This window comes from Ruditapes philippinarum, unplaced genomic scaffold (assembly GCF_026571515.1).
Source record: "Ruditapes philippinarum isolate M1 unplaced genomic scaffold, ASM2657151v2 ctg7_1_1_1_1, whole genome shotgun sequence".
Classification (NCBI taxonomy): Eukaryota; Metazoa; Mollusca; class Bivalvia; order Venerida; family Veneridae; genus Ruditapes; species Ruditapes philippinarum.
This window is the reverse complement of record NW_026856668.1, coordinates 302,943-320,489: the sequence shown is the minus strand read 5'-3', so window position 1 is coordinate 320,489 and position 17,547 is coordinate 302,943. Positions and strand designations below refer to the sequence as shown.

Genomic DNA, 17,547 nt, shown 5'->3' with positions numbered 1-17,547 from the left:
GAATAAAATGTGTCTTTCCCATCTATGCAATCACATGTTATAACCTAATGAGACTTTGGAACTATCAATTAATTATCAAGGTAAGGACTTTGATATCAGGTTGTTGAACTTGATAAATCAACAGTATACAGACTGATCTATTCAGTCATACACATAGGATGCTCAATGTTGTTACTACATTTAAACAGTTTAAAACGTGTCTTTGCATATTATCTTACATATCTTTAATATTAAGATAATTTAGTAATAGTGATGATATTTGAACTTTAATCATACTTCTCATTACCTTATAGCAAAACTTCAATATGAAATGGTCATTATAAGTATCAATGCAGGAAACATTTACTTATAAATATGAGTACATTTGAAGATAAAGTCAGCACATGTATATCCTATAACTTAAAGTCACTGACATATTTTGTACCAGATCAAGCACATAATAATTATATGCATTGTCATCTTTCCTGGAAACCATATATTACTCATACATGAAACTAAATATACAATATTCCTCAATTGATAACTTTACATCACACATGTAAATACATGAATTTCCTTATTCAGTATCTTTATACAGTAAATGCTTCAAAAATGTTACTGGCAGAAAGGACTTGCAAACAAAAAGTTATATAATGGTTGTCTACAATTATGGAAGGAAGAATGGTTTTGCATGGAGAAAGGGATTTACAAATTTCATAAATAATGGTAAAGATTTCACAAAGTTACATTTAATTTGACTCAATCTGTTGGCAAGCAGGACAATGTGTTAACAATTGTTTTAGCATGAAAATAGTTTAGTGTCTCTTTAGTTTACAACCATAATTTTGCATATTATTGCACATTTTTTAACATCACTTTTCAGTTTATATAAACTATATCATGAAATATGAATATGAAATAATTCCATTTTGAAATGTGTTTTCATTTAGCTGTATCATACATTTCTTTTAGAATTGTATAGATCATTAAAATTTTGCTTAGTATAAGTTGCCAACCATACCTGCAAAGTGCAAAAAATCATATCAATCAAGAATTTTCATAATTAGAATGTATCTGATTAAATGATTTCTGAGAAATCCGCCAGCATAATCATAAATGGTAAAGTTTGAACAAAAATTAAAAAGAAATGTTAAACAACACATATGCCCCCCTTTCTAGCCCTTGACTCATATTATTAGTAATTCTGTTATAGAAGTTTGCCATAAATGTGTACATGGAAGTATTCACTTATGGGAAAAAAATAATGACCTAGTTATAACCAATCAATATGTGAAATAAAAAGACCTTGACCTCTGAACTAGTGACCCCATTATGACTAATCAATATGGGAAATATCAAGACTGTGATAGAAAGTTTTCAAGGTAATAAGAGGGAACCATATTTACATTTAAGGCCCCTGTGACCTTGACCTTTAAACTGGTGATCCCAAAATCAATAGGGGTCATCAACTATATATATGGCTATCCAATATGTGGAATTTGAAGACTTTGTGATACAGAGTTTTCAAGATAATGAGCAGAAACCATTCTGACATTTAAGGCCCCTGTGACCTTGACCTCTGACAGTGATCCCAATGTCAATGGGGGACATCTACTAGTTATGACCAATCAGTATGTGAAATATGAAGACTTTATGATAAATAGTTTTAAGACAATAAGTGGAAATCATTCTGAAATTAAAGGCACTTGTGACCTTGACCTTTGACCTAGTTAACCAGAAATCAATAAGAGGTATCTAATAGTTATGACCAATCAATATGTGAAATATGAAGACTTTGTGATAAAAAGCTGTCAAGATAATGAGCAGAAATCATACTAACATTCAAGGCCTTGTGACCTTGACTGTTGACCTAGTGACCCCAAAATCAATAGGGGTCATCTACTAGTGATGAACAAGCAGTATGTGAAATATTAAGACTTTGTGATAAATAGTTTTCAAGATAATGAGCAGAAATTCTGACATTTAAGGATCATGTGACCTTGACCTTTGTCCCAGTGACCCCAAAATCAGTAGGGTCAATTACTAGTTATGACCAATTAGTATGTGAAATATGAATACTTTGTAATAAATAGCTTTTAAGATAATCAGTGGAAACCATGTGGTCTATGACGGACAGACCGACTCACCGACCAACCAAATAAGCAAAACCGAAATATACCCACTCTTCTTCAAAGGGGGCATAAAAAGTGTCATACCTTATGTGTGTGTCACCTGCTCTATGAAGTACATGTAACCCTATGTTACAAATACATTAATGCAAGTATGAAAGCATTTAGCACCTTTTAAAGTGTAGGAAGACGGCTGGATCCTCTTTGCTCCAGAATGAAATTACTGATGCTGTTATGGTTGCACAATCAGACAAGGAACATCGCAATGCGATGCAACCAGGTTTTCAGCAAAATATTTCACAGAAGCTTTGTCATGAAGGGGCATTTGTTTTTAATTGAATTTTTAGGAGGAATTATGGCTTTTTTAATATTCCTCAAACAAAAATGATTGAGAAATTTTATTTTGTCTATTCGCCTTTTTCCCCCAAATGTTTTAGAAAGGTAAACAGTACTTTATTTCTGCTTAATTTTTGAAGTTGCGCACTGTTGAAATTGTTCACTATATATTCTGTATAAGGAAAAAATATACAAAGGGCCATAATTCGGTCAAATATTATCCAATCACAAAACCCCGACAATATGTGCCAGGCACTTGATAACAAAGCTTCTAAGAAAGTTTGGTCAAAATCCGTTGAGAAATGTAGGAGGAGTTGCGCACAGAAGAAATTGTTCACTATATATTCTGTATAAGGAAAAAATATACAAAGGGCCATAATTCGGTCAAATATTATCCAATCACAAAAAACCCCGACAATATGTGCCAGGCACTTGATAACAAAGCTTCTAAGAAAGTTTGGTCAAAATCCGTTGAGAAATGTAGGAGGAGTTGCGCACAGAAGAAATTGTTCACTATATATTCTATATAAGGAAAAAAAACAAAGGCCATAATTAGGTCAAATATATACCAATTGCAAAACCCTGGCAATATGTGTCAGGGCACTTGATGACAAAGCTTCTGAGAAAGTTTGGTCAAAATCCGTTGAGAAATGTAGGAGGAGTTGCGCACAGAAGAAATTGTTCACTATATATTCTGTATAAGGAAAAAAAACAAAGGGCCATAATTAGGTCAAATATACACCAATTGCAAAACCCTGGCGATATGTGTCAGGGCACTTGATGACAAAGCTTCTGTGAAAGTTTGGTCAAAATCCGTTGAGAAATGTAGGAGGAGTTGTGCACAGAAGAAATTGTTCACTATATATTTTATATAAGGAAAAAAAACAAAGGGCCATAATTAGGTCAAATATTATCTAATCACAAAACCCCGACAATATGCGCCAGGGCACTTGATGACAAAGCTTCTGTGAAAGTTTGGTCAAAATCCGTTGAGAAATGTAGGAGGAGTTGCGCACAGAAGAAATTGTTTACGCCCGCCCGCCCGACCGTCCGCCGACATACCTCAATCTAATAACCAGTTTTTTCCTTCGGAAAACCTGGTTAAAAAGCTGTACTTTTAATATTAGAAAAGGTACAATCAATTATGTGTAAAAGCTAAATATATCCAACCAATCATCTTTAGCTGAAATATTTCTCCAACAGATTTTTCCTTGATCCTAAACCTACTAAATTTCTTAAATGATCTTGACCAGGATCCATTTTTGGGACTGTCAATTTACCAAAGTTGGGATATCAATATGGACACTTAGTCAGTCAACAGTATTTGACTGCACACTGATGTACAAGGTACCTGATTCTACATCTAGACTTTTATGATGACAAAGGTTAATAACTTTCCATTCCAACAGGGCAAAGATAAAGTAATTTCCCCTGTTCAATACAGAAATGTTATTTAAGCTACTACCTGGCAAGCTCTTTTTCACAACCTTTTTCAACCCTATATATGCATCCCTTCTTTGTAAGACAGTACAGACACCAATGTCCATCGTGAAGAATTTCTAAGCTGTGATCTACAATAGGATCCTTAGTAGAGTGTATATATACCTGGAAAATAATTACAGCAAGAATAAATAAATAAATAACAAAGAGGACAATAGTAGCAAAATTCACAACTTTGACCTGTAGTGCAAAGGTCAAATTAATGTCATGTCCAAGTGGTTAACATGTCAGACTAGTAATCTAACGATTGCTAGCCACTGGGGTTCAAATCCTGTCAGGGGCAAGCTGTTGTTTCTGTGAACAAGAAACTTTACACTCATTGCTTAGTACTAGTTGGTTCCATGAACAGATTCAAAGTGTTTCAATAAGCTTATAGCTTCCAACACATGGAACTAAAAATAGATAAGTATAAACTAAATTACACCTAAAGGTCAAGTTCAAATAAGTCTTTTTTAATGTTTTATCCATAGAATTGATCAATTTGATGAGCCCAAGTATTAGTATGGACACAGTGCATTTATTATTTGCAAAGTTAAAATAGCCAATTATAATTAAAACAAGAGCCGGTTGAACCAGGTGATACTCCCCGACTAGGTTTTGGACACAGAAAAGTATATCTTTTGTAGTTTCTGAGTTATGTCCCAGATAAAGTTCAAAGTGTGATAATTCCAAACTTGGGCAAGGCAGAGTTACTGTTCTTTGCACTGTACTTCTACTCAATGAGATCTATCTACCGATTTGTGCGCGACATGCCTTCTCAATATGGTGATCATTTCTGTGAAATAGTTGTAAAATCTGACTAAAAATAATGAAGTTTAATGGGCCTGACACGATTTTGCTGCAAGGTCATGCTTTGACCTTGACCTTCATGGTAGCTACCCAAATGTTGCGCACGACATATCCTCTCAATATGGTGATCATTTCTGTGAAATAGTTGTAAAATCTGAGTTCAAATAACGAAGTTATGGGCCGGACACATTTTTGCTGCAAGGTCATGCTGTGACCTTGACCTTCAATGTAGCGACCCAAATGTTGCTCATGACACGTCGTCTCAATATGCTGATCATTTCTGTGAATAGTTGTAAAATCCTACTTCAAATAACAAAGTTATGGGCCGGACACAAATTTGTTACGTATGGACGGACTGACGACCTGGTGACTTTATGCTCCCCTGAATTTTTTCGGGGAGCATAAAAATGTGAAAATACAATCACTTAGGGCTGTCATTGATGGACAATTTTGTATCGATATATCGAGAGACAAATATCTACGAGATATCGATATATTGACTTTCACAGTAGATAGAATGAAAAACATTTAAATATGTGTTTTAAATTAGGATGATAGTGTTATGCATGCTTGTACATGCTGTATGAGACTACTAGTACTACAAACTAATAGAATGAGTCTTTTTTCTGATACTTTTGTCACTGACATTTGAAAACAGAGTTTAAAGTTCAAATTAGCCTAGAAAACTGGAAAAAGTGGCTTCTCTTATTAGGCAAAATTAAGAGGTATATATTTATTAATAGACATAAATAAATTTTAGCTTGAATCGATATTGGAAAGTGTGTATCGATATTGTATCGGATGATGAATATCGATGATATATCTATATCGCAATATTCAATGACAGCCCTACAATCACTAGACCTTCTTTATTAATCTTTAAGACATTGACCTAAGGATAGTATAAAGACTATATCCATTCATAAGTACATGTATGTTATAGCTAATTATGGCAAAAAACAAGCAAAATTCAATAATTTGACATTCAAGGTTAAGGTCATTAATGAAAAAAATGGAGATGGATTTTCGCAGTTTGTCATTAATCTGTCACAAGTAGCTAAAATAAAAAAACCCCCAAAAATCTATGAACAGTGAGATATGAAATTTTCAAGTCACAGTTAAATGTTCGGATCACCTTTATTTTGATAGGTGTTGACATAGGTAGTGAAAAAGTACTGGTTGAAATGATTCATAATGTTGAATAAAACAAATATCATTTATGGTATGACTCTTTGTCCGTCACTATTATATTTCTGCGTCCTCACAGCGCACCAAAATGCCAGTTCGGGGGGGAGGGGAAATTTCATTGATTTTCAGAAATAAACATATAGGCTGCTTCGTTTAAGGTACGCACACTTTTAATATTTTAGGTCTCTCATTTTTAAAATGAAACAATGTTATTACAATCATATACATGGTATTTAAACGCATGTCACTTGAAAAACTCTCCCTTCCAGTTCCTCCGACATTTCCTCCCTGTCTGTTCTTGCCTAATTTAGGCGAACTGTCTGCATATGTGCAATATGAGCAGACAGTACCGCCCCATTTTTATCAATAGACAATACATCATAAATGATGTATTTTGATGTTTAATAAATGGGTCAGCTGATTATTAAATGATATAAATTAAAAATTTGTTTTAGAAGATTACTACACAATATAATTTAATTATTCTGAAGAGTTGTTTTTTTTTGTATTCATGTTATAGACAGTGAATTGCATCATGTTTTAATATGAAACATATCCTACAATTAATAAATTTTTTATGTGGATAGTCATAAAAAATAATTAATTTACTTGATAAGGATTAAATGATATGGACAGACACAAAATGTAACCTTGACCTTTGGGGTGGCAACCCAATTATTGCACTCTTCACATTGTTCTTATAAGGGTGCCAAGTTATTTTTTAACTAGAAATGTGTCATCATGCCACGGATGCCCAGGCATGTAGCCAAAATTTCAGATGTTATAATATTAAGTTCGGAATTTGTTTGCACAAATTATTTTTTTCATTTTAAGTTCAAAGCCCTGAAAACTTTTCAATGTTAACACAAACCATTTTCATACAATGTTCAAGGCACTGGAATTATTCAGTCTTAACCTTTTGAAAATAGCATATTTCATATTTGTAGCCAAAATAATGGCTACATACATTTCCACAAAAGTATGAGTGCTTAAACTGAAAGTTCAAAATTTTTCCAACATTCAGGAAAGATAAATTTGTCCAAAATCATTGAACCACGACCAAATTCAAACTGCTTATTCCTAAGATGTATCTATATTATTTTCAAAGTGAAAAGGACATAACTCTACCAAAAAATCATCCAACCATGACCAAATTCCAACTTGACCTGCTCTTTCCTTTGACATATCCATATGTCAAATTTGAGTTGAATATGTAACACTGTTGGGTAGATAATCAGAACAGAAACTGTTAATTTCATTTTATTTTCAAAGTGAAAGGGGCATTACTCTGCCAAAAATCATTGAACCATGACCAAATTCGAACTCGGCCTGGGCATTCCCTGGGACATACGTATGTCCAAGGCATTCCTAAAACATATCCATATGTCAAATTTGAGTTGAATGTGTAATACTGTTGGGGAGATGATAAACGGAAACTGAAAATTTCACATTATTTTCAAAGTGAAAGGGGCATAACTCTGCCAAAAATCATTGAACCATAACCAAATTTGAACTTGACCTGCGCATTCCTTTGACGTATCCATATGTCAAGTTTGAGTTGAATTTGTTGTACCGTTAAGGTGATAATTAATGGAAACTGAAAATTTCATACTATTTTCAAAGTAAAAGGGGCATAACTCTGCCAAAAATCATCGAACCATGACCAAATTCAAACGTGACCTGTATTTTCTCATGACATATCTATATGTCAAATTTGAGTTGAATATGTGCAACAGTTACTTAGATAATGAACGGAAACTGATGATGACGGAATGACAGAAATTATGACAGAAGGACGGAATGACAGAACACTCAGGGTAACACTATACCACTTTACTTTTATACGCGGATAGTCCGAGCGGGGCCGAAGGCCCCGCGAGAGCTGTAGCGCTCTTAGATAACATGTATGACGCATATCAATTCAAATGAAATCGAAGTAAAAGTAAATGAAAATTTAAAAAAAATAAATATCCTTTACCTAATGAGCTGTGAAAAAATCCTTAGTTAACTGGGCGCCGCCATTTTGAAATCCTTTTGAGCTAAATATAAATATCAGAGCTCTTTAATGAGCGTCTACATAATTTAGACTATTGCTAGCGTCTGCTAAATAACACTTCCGGTGAAAGAATAATGTGCAAAATCAGAAAGTAAACATGCATTTCATTGATAAGAACTATACCCAAACAAAAAAAAGATAGGAATGAATCAGTATAATAAATGATAAACAAATTTACCATTTATTCCCAATTTATTAAAGATGGAAATGACATGCAAATGAGCCAATGCATTATGAATAAATCGTTAATAAATCAGTGAAATGAATTGGTAATGAATTGGGTCCCTTTACCAACTTATTATAAATTGTTAATAAATCAAATTTAACAAATGAGTAATGAATTTGGCCCTTTTCTTGACTTAGTCAATGAATTATCAACAAATCAGGTCAATCAATTGGCAATAAATTAGGTTCGCTGACCAACTGATTCATTAATGAATTGCAAATAAATTGTTAACGAATCACTAATAAATTGTATTTTTTCTTCTTCCATAAACCGAAATTTAATGTATTAATGAATCATTAACAAATCAGGCTTGCCTGCTTATATTCATCTAATGGATTTTGAATAAATGCAGGTTCCAATGATGGTGTCAATTCCGGAGAAAAATATGAAAATAACAATAATAATAATAACAACATATCTTGATAAATTTTATTTATTTTTCTTTTATTTTTTACAAACAAAAGCTGACTAGATTAATCAAGAACATACAACAAGATTAAAATTTGTGAAAAAATCTATGCCACCACATCATAACATTGAAAACTCATAATGTACGTGCATAGCTCATTTCATAAATATCCCTGTAAATAAAACAGGTAATGTCAGGTAAACAAGTAAAGGGGAATAATTCTGGAAATATTCGTGCTTGCTGTTAGGAATATATTTCTAGTTTTAGAAACTAGGGCTTTATGTCAGTCTGAAAACATCTTTGCCTTCCTTTTCAGTGTCTGTCTGGAGCTACACCTTTTTTATTCCTATAATCATTAAATGTTGAATCTCTATACTGAGGCAATGAATGGCATACTCTGAAATAGAAAAGAAAATTCTCATAAAAAGTATCATATTGATAAATAAAATATCAAAATTTAAACTTAGACTTCTGACATATCACTCTGAAAAAAGTATAATATATTTTTGTTCTATTTGCAATACAATCTGAATTTGAATTTCAACTTGAGCCAAATACACTAAAGGACTCAACCACTTAATTTAAAATTTGGACTGTACATGTTCTATTGAATAAAAAACAGCAGTATATTTCACAAAGTCTGATGATAGATAAATATTTGTTGATAAAACAAACGGGTGAATGTTCGATTTCATTTTCAACAGAGGAATGTCAGAACAAATATTTTGTAGCAAGTCCAGTTTTTTACCATTTGCTTCAATTAAATTTAAAACGAAATTGAAAGGCTATGACATTGAATTACTATATGTACATGAACAAAATTCAGATTGAGAAGTATTATTTTTTATCATTTACTTAATATTTAAAAAGCACATTGTCATCTTTAAAATGATTAATATATATGGCCTATACTTACGCTTCAAAGACTCATATATGTCATTTCCTTGGAATGCCCTCGTCCCATAACTATAATAGCAAACTCTTCACGATCAAAGAAGCCGTCCATCTGCATTTTATTATCTCCCGTTCATCTGCTTTTTACCATCTCATCAGAGTTGCTGATTTTTACGTTCTGTCCTTTCTTGGCTGCTCTTTTCAGTTTTCTGTGAGATAACTAAGTAAAAGAAAAATAGTCTTCTGAAGTCACTTAAAATAAAAAAGAACATCATTTTTCATAGCATTCAAATGTGCAGATGAGCTCAGTGTGAAACAATGCAGATTTATGTTTTTAAAATGGGCTGTACATAGATATCCTCATAAACAATGCATGTACATGCGTGCATATTTTAAAACTTGTATCTTGTATCATAAATATTTTTCAATCCAAATCAAATGAATAAAAAAATGTTTAATTTAAGGTGGTGCCATTAGGGTGGGACGAATCGTCACTAAAATGGGGCGAGTCGTTATGGGGCGAATCGATCGTTATCCTAATCTGCACATTACTCCAGTAAATTTTATTTTTTGTCAACTTATACATATGTTATAGATCTAGAAGGTTTTTAAAAACGCTATGTAGAACGAAAAGAAAATTTTGAACTTACCGTCTATCAGTAGTCTAGATGCCTTGATATTGTTTTTTATCCATATTTTTGTGTAACACCACAATTTTTTATCTTCCAAAATAACCGCCTTTTTCTATGCATAGAATTAATGCAAACGAAATGTTATTCCTAGCTACTATAGTATTGTATAAAGTTCCTAATTTTGCAGCTGCAATGACAAAATCTGTTGTAAGTTAGTTTGTTTCTGACATTAGTTATATCCAAAAGAAAGAAAACTGTATGGTAAGATATCTTTTTTCTGAAATGGCAAAAAAATTTCGTTTCCTATTAATCTTGTTCTGTTGTCGGCTGATAGGGGGCGCTGACAGTAGGCTGCAGTTCCCTGCAAGATCTTATCGTTTAATCGCGCGGCTGGGAGCCATGCTGTTCAAAACAATAAACTAACAACAGATGTTAAGTCCGAGAGAATTAAGTCGCTTTTTTACGACATTTTACATTTTTACGCATATACGTTAATCTATTCGACAGTTTTTTTTTTACTTATAAGGATAGATCTAATCATAAAAAGCCGTGGGTATGGATCAGATTGCGTATTAACAATAAGAAAGACAAAAACTGATCTTGATCACACAAAAATAAAATCTACATGCAAATTAGTTAGACATATTTAACAGTAAAACGAGATTGTATAATTGACTCTTTTTTTTACGTTTTGCACTGAGCATGGAATTAATAATATGGTGATGCTTAAACTAAGGGACTTGAAAAACCCATATATATTTTCCAGTGACTGATTAAAAACAAGTACGGTAATGAGTAAAGGGAAATTTAAAAAAAATATTTGTATAGTTGAGAGGGGTTTAGTTGTTATGAACAGTAAAACAAAAGGACATACATCAATGAATTTCTGTTATAATTAAGCAAATTATGAACATCTGAAGTACAATGAATATGTTATGAATTGTATTGAATAAATCCTGGAAAATCTCTGATTTTAATGAATCATGAACAACTTGTGAATATCTCAGAACTTTAAAGTGTAATAAATTTGTAATAAATGGTATTAAATGCAGTCGGGAAAAGTTCTATTTCCAATAAATCATGAATAAATTGTATACATTCCAGTTCAAGTGTAATGAATTTGCAATAAATTGTATTGAATATATCTTATGTTTGTAATCAATGGTTAATAAATCTGTCTTTTGTAATGAATCTATAATAAATGGGGTATTTTCTTTCCAGTAAAAGCACAATTTATTTATGATTCATTTAATGAATCATGAACAAATTGTATTAACAAATCAGGAAAACATGATTTATTCCAGATTTATTCACAATTTTGATATAATTTGTTGATGTATTTTTTTGTTTGGGTAGTAACAATTATAAATAATATGAAAAAGGCAAAGCCACAAAGCGAGCTCGATTTTCTTTTACCGTAAGATAGTTTAAAATAATCGTTCATTTTTATTTTACATTTTCCGTTTTAAAATTGTCATTCGGTTTTTATACACTGCTTCCATTTATTCTGGTTCCACTTTTTATTATGGTTCCTATATAAGTGCGCAGGATACCAGTCTACGCTTCCGTTTTCAATCAGAGTACATCAGCTTTTATCATTATCTTGTAATTCGAAAAGTTGCGATGTGTCCAATTCGGTACTTCGGACTAAAGTTTTCAAAACCATCACTTAGCAGGTTCTCGCGTTACCATAAAGCTAGCTTTGCGAGCAGGCCCTTCGCGCCAGCTCGTCGCGCTCGCTATAAAAAGTTACTTTAATATATCCTTTAAGACGTTGAAAAAAGCCTTGATAGTGAGCTCGACGAGCTGGCCCGAAGGGCCTGCTCGCAAAGCGAACTTTACGGTAACGCGAGTACCTGCTAAGTGATGGTTTTGAAAACTTTCGTCCAAAGTACCGAATTGGACACATCGCAACCTTTCGAATTTAAAGATAACGATAAAAACTGAGGAATTCTGACTGAAAACGGATGTGTAGACTGGTCACCCGCGCATGTCTATGGGAACCATAATTGGACAGGGAACCAGAATAACGGAAGCTGTGTATAAAAAATGAAAATCGAAGGCGCCATTTTGCTTGAAATCTGATAAATAAAAACAATTTTTTGTCGAATTTTGTTGTGAAAACTATCTAGCATAAAAGAAAATGGTCTAACTAAGAAAATGAATCCGAACACCAATATCTTTTATTCAGTCGTTAACGCTGTACAGACGTTTAAAGTATTGTTTACGTGACGTCACAATGTAGCGCCAAACAGCACGTGCAAAACTAGTCCTATAAATATGACGTCGCTTTGAGATATTTTTGCTTCTGGCCAAAGCAACGTCATATTGAAATTGCTCAAAAACCCATAGCATGTTCCGCCAGAAAATCGGGCGGAACGAAAAACAATGAGGACAGCGTGTATTTACATATTTTTTTTACCTATTTATGAACAAAACTAAAAAATAAATACTTTTGTCTAAATAATTAAACTGTCACATCCGAAAAATCATGATTAAATCCTCTCGTGTATTTCAATTCCTTTTACAGCCGATAAACAAATGGCGGCCATAAAGTGCGCGAAATCTGATTGGCTAATTTCAAATGCAAGCGTTTAACTGAGTCAGAACAATCTAACGGAAATATTTTTTAACGAAAATAATGCCCCATGCACCGTTTCAGTTGTGTTCGAATATTTTTTCCGTTCAAAAATTTGGAATCAATCTGTAAAGCACCTTGCCTAACCAGTATGGCTGATAGACAAAAAATAGATTGATGTTATATATTTGATTTTAAATTGATAAGTACATCATTTGACAGTTTTTGTGTATGATTGAGCATGAAATTTTGAAAAAAATATGAATAAAGCTTTTTGAATAAAGCTTGAAAGGCAGGACAATAGACATTTTTTTGGATTTTTTTATGATGCTATGGGCATTTTTAGCAATAACTATTAGACGTAAGGCTGACCACAAAAACTATAACAAGCCTGGGTACCATAAAAATACGCAACAGAGATTTTTTGCGCAACGGACGCAACGGAGATATTTTTTTAGAAAAACCGGGGCACAACGCCTTTTTTTTTAAAAGTCAATGTGCTATATTTAAGCATCTAAAATGATTTGGTTTATAACTATTTAGTAAGAAAGTTTTAAAATATTTTCATAAATTTGTATTATGTTTTTAATTGCACTGAAGGGTCATATGCCTAGTGCGAAATGGAATTTTTCATGCGCAACGGAGAATATTTTTTTTCAGAAAAACCGACACAACGCCTTTTTTTTTAAAGAAATATGCTGTATTTGAGCATCTAAAATGATTGTTTAGCACTATAAAGTAAGTTATGATTTCAAATGTTTCATAAATTGTATATGTAATACACTGAAGGATTATAATATGCCTGGCGAAATGGAAATTTCCATGGCGCAACGGAGATAATTTTGGAAAAAATACGGCACAACGTTTGTTACTATTGTACTATTATATGAATTAATTAACACAATGTTATTTGAATAAATAAAAAAAAAAAAAAGATTTAAAAACTTAATCGTATATCAAATAATCAAAGAGCTGCAAGGTTGATGTTGTAAAGGATTGTGTGCCAGCGAAATGGACATTTTGTCTGCGCAACGGAATATTTTTTTTTTTTTTGGCGCAACGAAATTTTAAAAAAGAAAACAATGTTTGTCCCCGTTAAAGTAGGTAATATGGAAGAAGTAATCATTAAAGATTAACTTAAGAATTTTACTGAAGTGGTGTTATAAATGTCTGTTTTAATTCATTTCAAAATAGAATGAAATCACGTTTTTATCGTTAATGGCTTGACACCGGAAGACAAGTATAGATTTTTATATCTGTTTCATTTTTTCCCCGTTCAATTCGTTATTTTATGAAAAGTACTGTAATAGCTTTTCTATACATAATTTTTAATTGAATTTGCATTAGTTAACTAAATAAAGTAATATGTTGATATTACAGAAATCAAATGTTCAGTATTTTTTTATGATAAAAATTCATTGTATTTTTGTTATACCTTCCTGTTATACCATCCGTTGCGCCGATGGGATAATTGCGAAACGGAGATTTTATTTTCAAAACTGTGTACTGTTTTTTATGTCTAAAACATAAAATAATCAATATAAAAGTGGTATTGTTGATATTTTTATACATATTTTTTACATATAACTGTATAAGTTTGATTTTATTAGGTAGAATACTGAATATAATCAGATTCTAAATGGACGGCGAAATAGACATAATTTGCGGCGCAATGGAAAATGAAGATTTGCATAACGGATAGTTCTTATGTTTTGAACATAACAAAGATTTTGAGAAAATAAGTAACATCTTTAAAAAAGATTAACTTCCTTTATTTAGAAAATTTGAAAATAGGATATTGTAAAGATATTTTAAATTACGGCGAAAATGGACACATTTTCTGCACAACGGGGATTATCATAAATTTTATCAATTTATTATTTTTTTAATTTATTATCTTTCATTAATCATTGGTACCTTTTTCAATAATTGGTTTGTTCATAAAATTGTAATATTTCATCAAAAACAATCAAATATGTTCATAATTGTTATAATGACAAGGTATCAATAACGCGAGAATTGTAAGCAATAGCAACGTTCTTCACACGATTTTGGCACGGGTGTTTAATATTTTAACACTTGTAAAAAAAACTTGACCGTTATCAGTGGAGTCAGGCTCCAAAATGTTTTATAAAGTCAAACATTTCATATACACAATTTTTCTCAATTTGAGTGAAAAATTGCAAAATAAACTTTAAAAACAAATTTTTAAAAATAATTTTAAAAAAAATGTAAAACCCTTAAGTCAATACATTTTCCCCTTAACACATTACTAAAGTTGAAAACCTTTCCAATAGACATCAACCCCCGTCATTGGAATTTTTTTATCGGTACTTAACACCCGAAAACATTTGCCATCCCAAATTTCTGTTGGCTAAAAAACAGTATTCAAGATTAAAGGGGTTTTCTGATTGGGAAGGGAAATTTTTAAGGTAAAGTTTTAAGTTAATTATTTAAATTTTTTAAAAGGGAAAACTAAAACAATTTACAGGCATGTCGTTTTTCTATTTTAATAATTTCAATCAAAAAATAAATTGTTTTATGTTTCTATTTTTAATTTTAAAATGCATAAAATATTTCAATCATTCGAATATCACATGACGGAAAAAATCGTATTTCTTTGTGCAGCAATAAGCCATTAATTTTAACGTTTTGTTGAAATTTGGATAATTTATTGTTAAGATTACATTTAGAAAGTCAACAGCGTATGCTTTAACGGACTTTTTTTCGTATTCTTCAAGTAAAAATTCTGAAAAATTATGTATAGAAAAGCTATTTACGGTACTTTTCGTAAAAATAACGAAATTGAACGGGAAAAAATGAAACAGATTGTTGAAATCCATACATGTCTTTCAGTGTCAGCCATAACGATAAAAAACGTATTTATTCGCATTTCTAAAGTCAATAAAACAGACATTATATAACACCTACTTCAGTAATTCAGTTTATGTCTTTAAAATGATTTACTTCTTCATATAACTACTTTTAATTCGGACTAACATTGATTCCGTTGAGCCAAAAAAAAAAAAAAAAAAAAAATCTCCACGTTGCGCAGACAAAAACCTGTCCATTTTTCGGCGGCACAACAATCCTTTTACAACATCAACCTTGCACTCTTTGATTATTTTGATATACGATTAAGGTTTTTAAATCTTTTTTTTTTTAAATTTATTATTCAAATAACATTGGTGTTAATTAATTTCATATAATAGGACAATAGTACAAACGTTTGTGCCGATTTTTCCAAATTATCTCCGTTGCGGCCATGAAATTTCCATTTCGCCAGGCATATTATTATATCCTTCAGTGTATACATATACAATTTAATGAACAATTTGAAATCATACTTACTTTATAGTGCTAAACAATCATTTTAGATGCTCAAATACAGCATATTGACTTTAAAAAAAGGCGTTGTGTCGGTTTTTTTCTGAAAAAAAATATCTCCGTTGCGCCATGAAATTTTCATTTCGCTAGGCATATGACCCTTCAGTGCAATTACACATATACAATTTTAATGAAATATTTTAAAACTTTCTTAAAAATAGTTATAAACAATCATTTTAGATGCTTAAATATAAGCACATTGACTTTAAAAAAAGGCGTTGTGCCGGTTTTTCTAAAAAAATAACTCCGTTGCGCCCGGGGCGTCCGTTGCGCCCCAAAAATCTCCGTGCGTATTTTTAGTGACCGACAAGGCCTGTAACGTCTAAATACATTGGACTAGTGCAAAACAAACAAATCAAGTACGCTATTTTTAATGTCGCAAAACGTTTTAAGTTTTACATTTATTTTCACTTTAAAATAATGTTTATTTTCGGGATTGAAAAATTATAAAGTGAAATAAAATAAACAAAGTTTTATCAACGTTTTCAAACTCGTATTCATTTTCAGGACAGGGCGGGGCCATATTTAAAATAGTACGGTGACGTCCACGCACCGTTACTTGCATTGAAAAAAAAAATTGACTATTATTTTTATACTATTTTAGTAAAAATACATCGACTCCTTTTGAGGGTTTGCCTTTTTCATAAATAAAAGTAAAAAAGTCCAAATGATAAAATTTTTGGAAGTGGCACCGTACGGGCCCTACTGCAGCCAAAATTTTACCATACACGTACGACTAGCAGGGCCCCCGTAGGGGCACCCTTTTTTTAAAAATTTTATGGGGAAAGGGGAAAGTGCATATGTTGATAATGATTTAAACGAGGATTTTTGTCAAGAATTTTCTTTTTAAGAAATTAATCGACGGTTTGGTATGTATAAAGAATTTCTTTGTCATCTCAAACTCGAGAAAAAAAAGCGGGTTAAGTTTAAAAAACACAATAGAAATGTTTACAAAATTTTTATAAAAACCTTTTTTTTTTTCATTTTGTTTTTTTTTAAATTGAAAAAAAAACAAAAAAAAAAAACACCGAAATAATTTTTTGTTGGGGGAAAATTAAAATTTCCCTGGTTTGGGGAAATTTTTCCCTCGTCCATTTTAAAAAATTTTCATTATTAAATTTTTTTCCTTTTTACTTTTTTTTTAAAATTCTTTTATTATTCCCTCGACTTCTTTATTCGATCCATGTGTCAATTAACGATTAAACAATTTCATCTTTCATACAAATCAAACATAAAATTAAAGATTATAACATGAAAATTTTAACTTTAATTTATTAAAATGGGTTTTACAACGCTTTTTCCCTATTCATTTTTGTGTGTGCAAAATTTCGGAGTATTTTATTTTAAATGAACACCTAGGGCAAAAGGAATTTTATAAAAACGTTTTTTTTAAAGACACAAAATAACAATGCTTTTCACTTCCATAATTTTTAAAATCCTACGC

General features: G+C 31.6%; 2 protein-coding genes and 1 long non-coding RNA gene across 5 annotated transcripts in view; 1 reads left to right on the top strand and 2 right to left on the bottom strand.

The window, feature by feature from the left end:
* LOC132747257 (uncharacterized) overlaps positions 1 to 17,547 on the bottom strand; it is a 33,202-nt gene that overhangs the window by 11,591 nt on the left and 4,064 nt on the right. For both annotated transcript variants that reach the window (XM_060736583.1, XM_060736585.1), the window contains exon 2: positions 3,910 to 4,049. In XM_060736583.1, the coding sequence (XP_060592566.1) occupies positions 3,910 to 4,049 (140 nt within the window). The remainder of the gene's footprint in view (positions 1 to 3,909; positions 4,050 to 17,547) is intronic.
* The window catches only part of LOC132747258 (baculoviral IAP repeat-containing protein 7-A-like), a 55,025-nt gene continuing 38,032 nt past the window's right edge, over positions 555 to 17,547 (top strand). Inside the window, exon 1 of the mRNA XM_060736586.1 lies at positions 555 to 705. The gene's annotated coding sequence lies outside the window, so the exon portion shown is untranslated. The remainder of the gene's footprint in view (positions 706 to 17,547) is intronic.
* Positions 8,619 to 11,494, bottom strand: LOC132747244 (uncharacterized). 2 transcript variants are annotated; one of them, XR_009628104.1, is made up of 3 exons: positions 10,157 to 11,494; positions 9,529 to 9,726; positions 8,619 to 9,009 (listed from the first exon to the last, which is right to left on the bottom strand). It is a non-coding gene; the product is annotated as an uncharacterized LOC132747244 (long non-coding RNA). The 2 variants fall into 2 exon arrangements; XR_009628103.1 differs by having other exon boundaries at positions 9,529 to 11,494.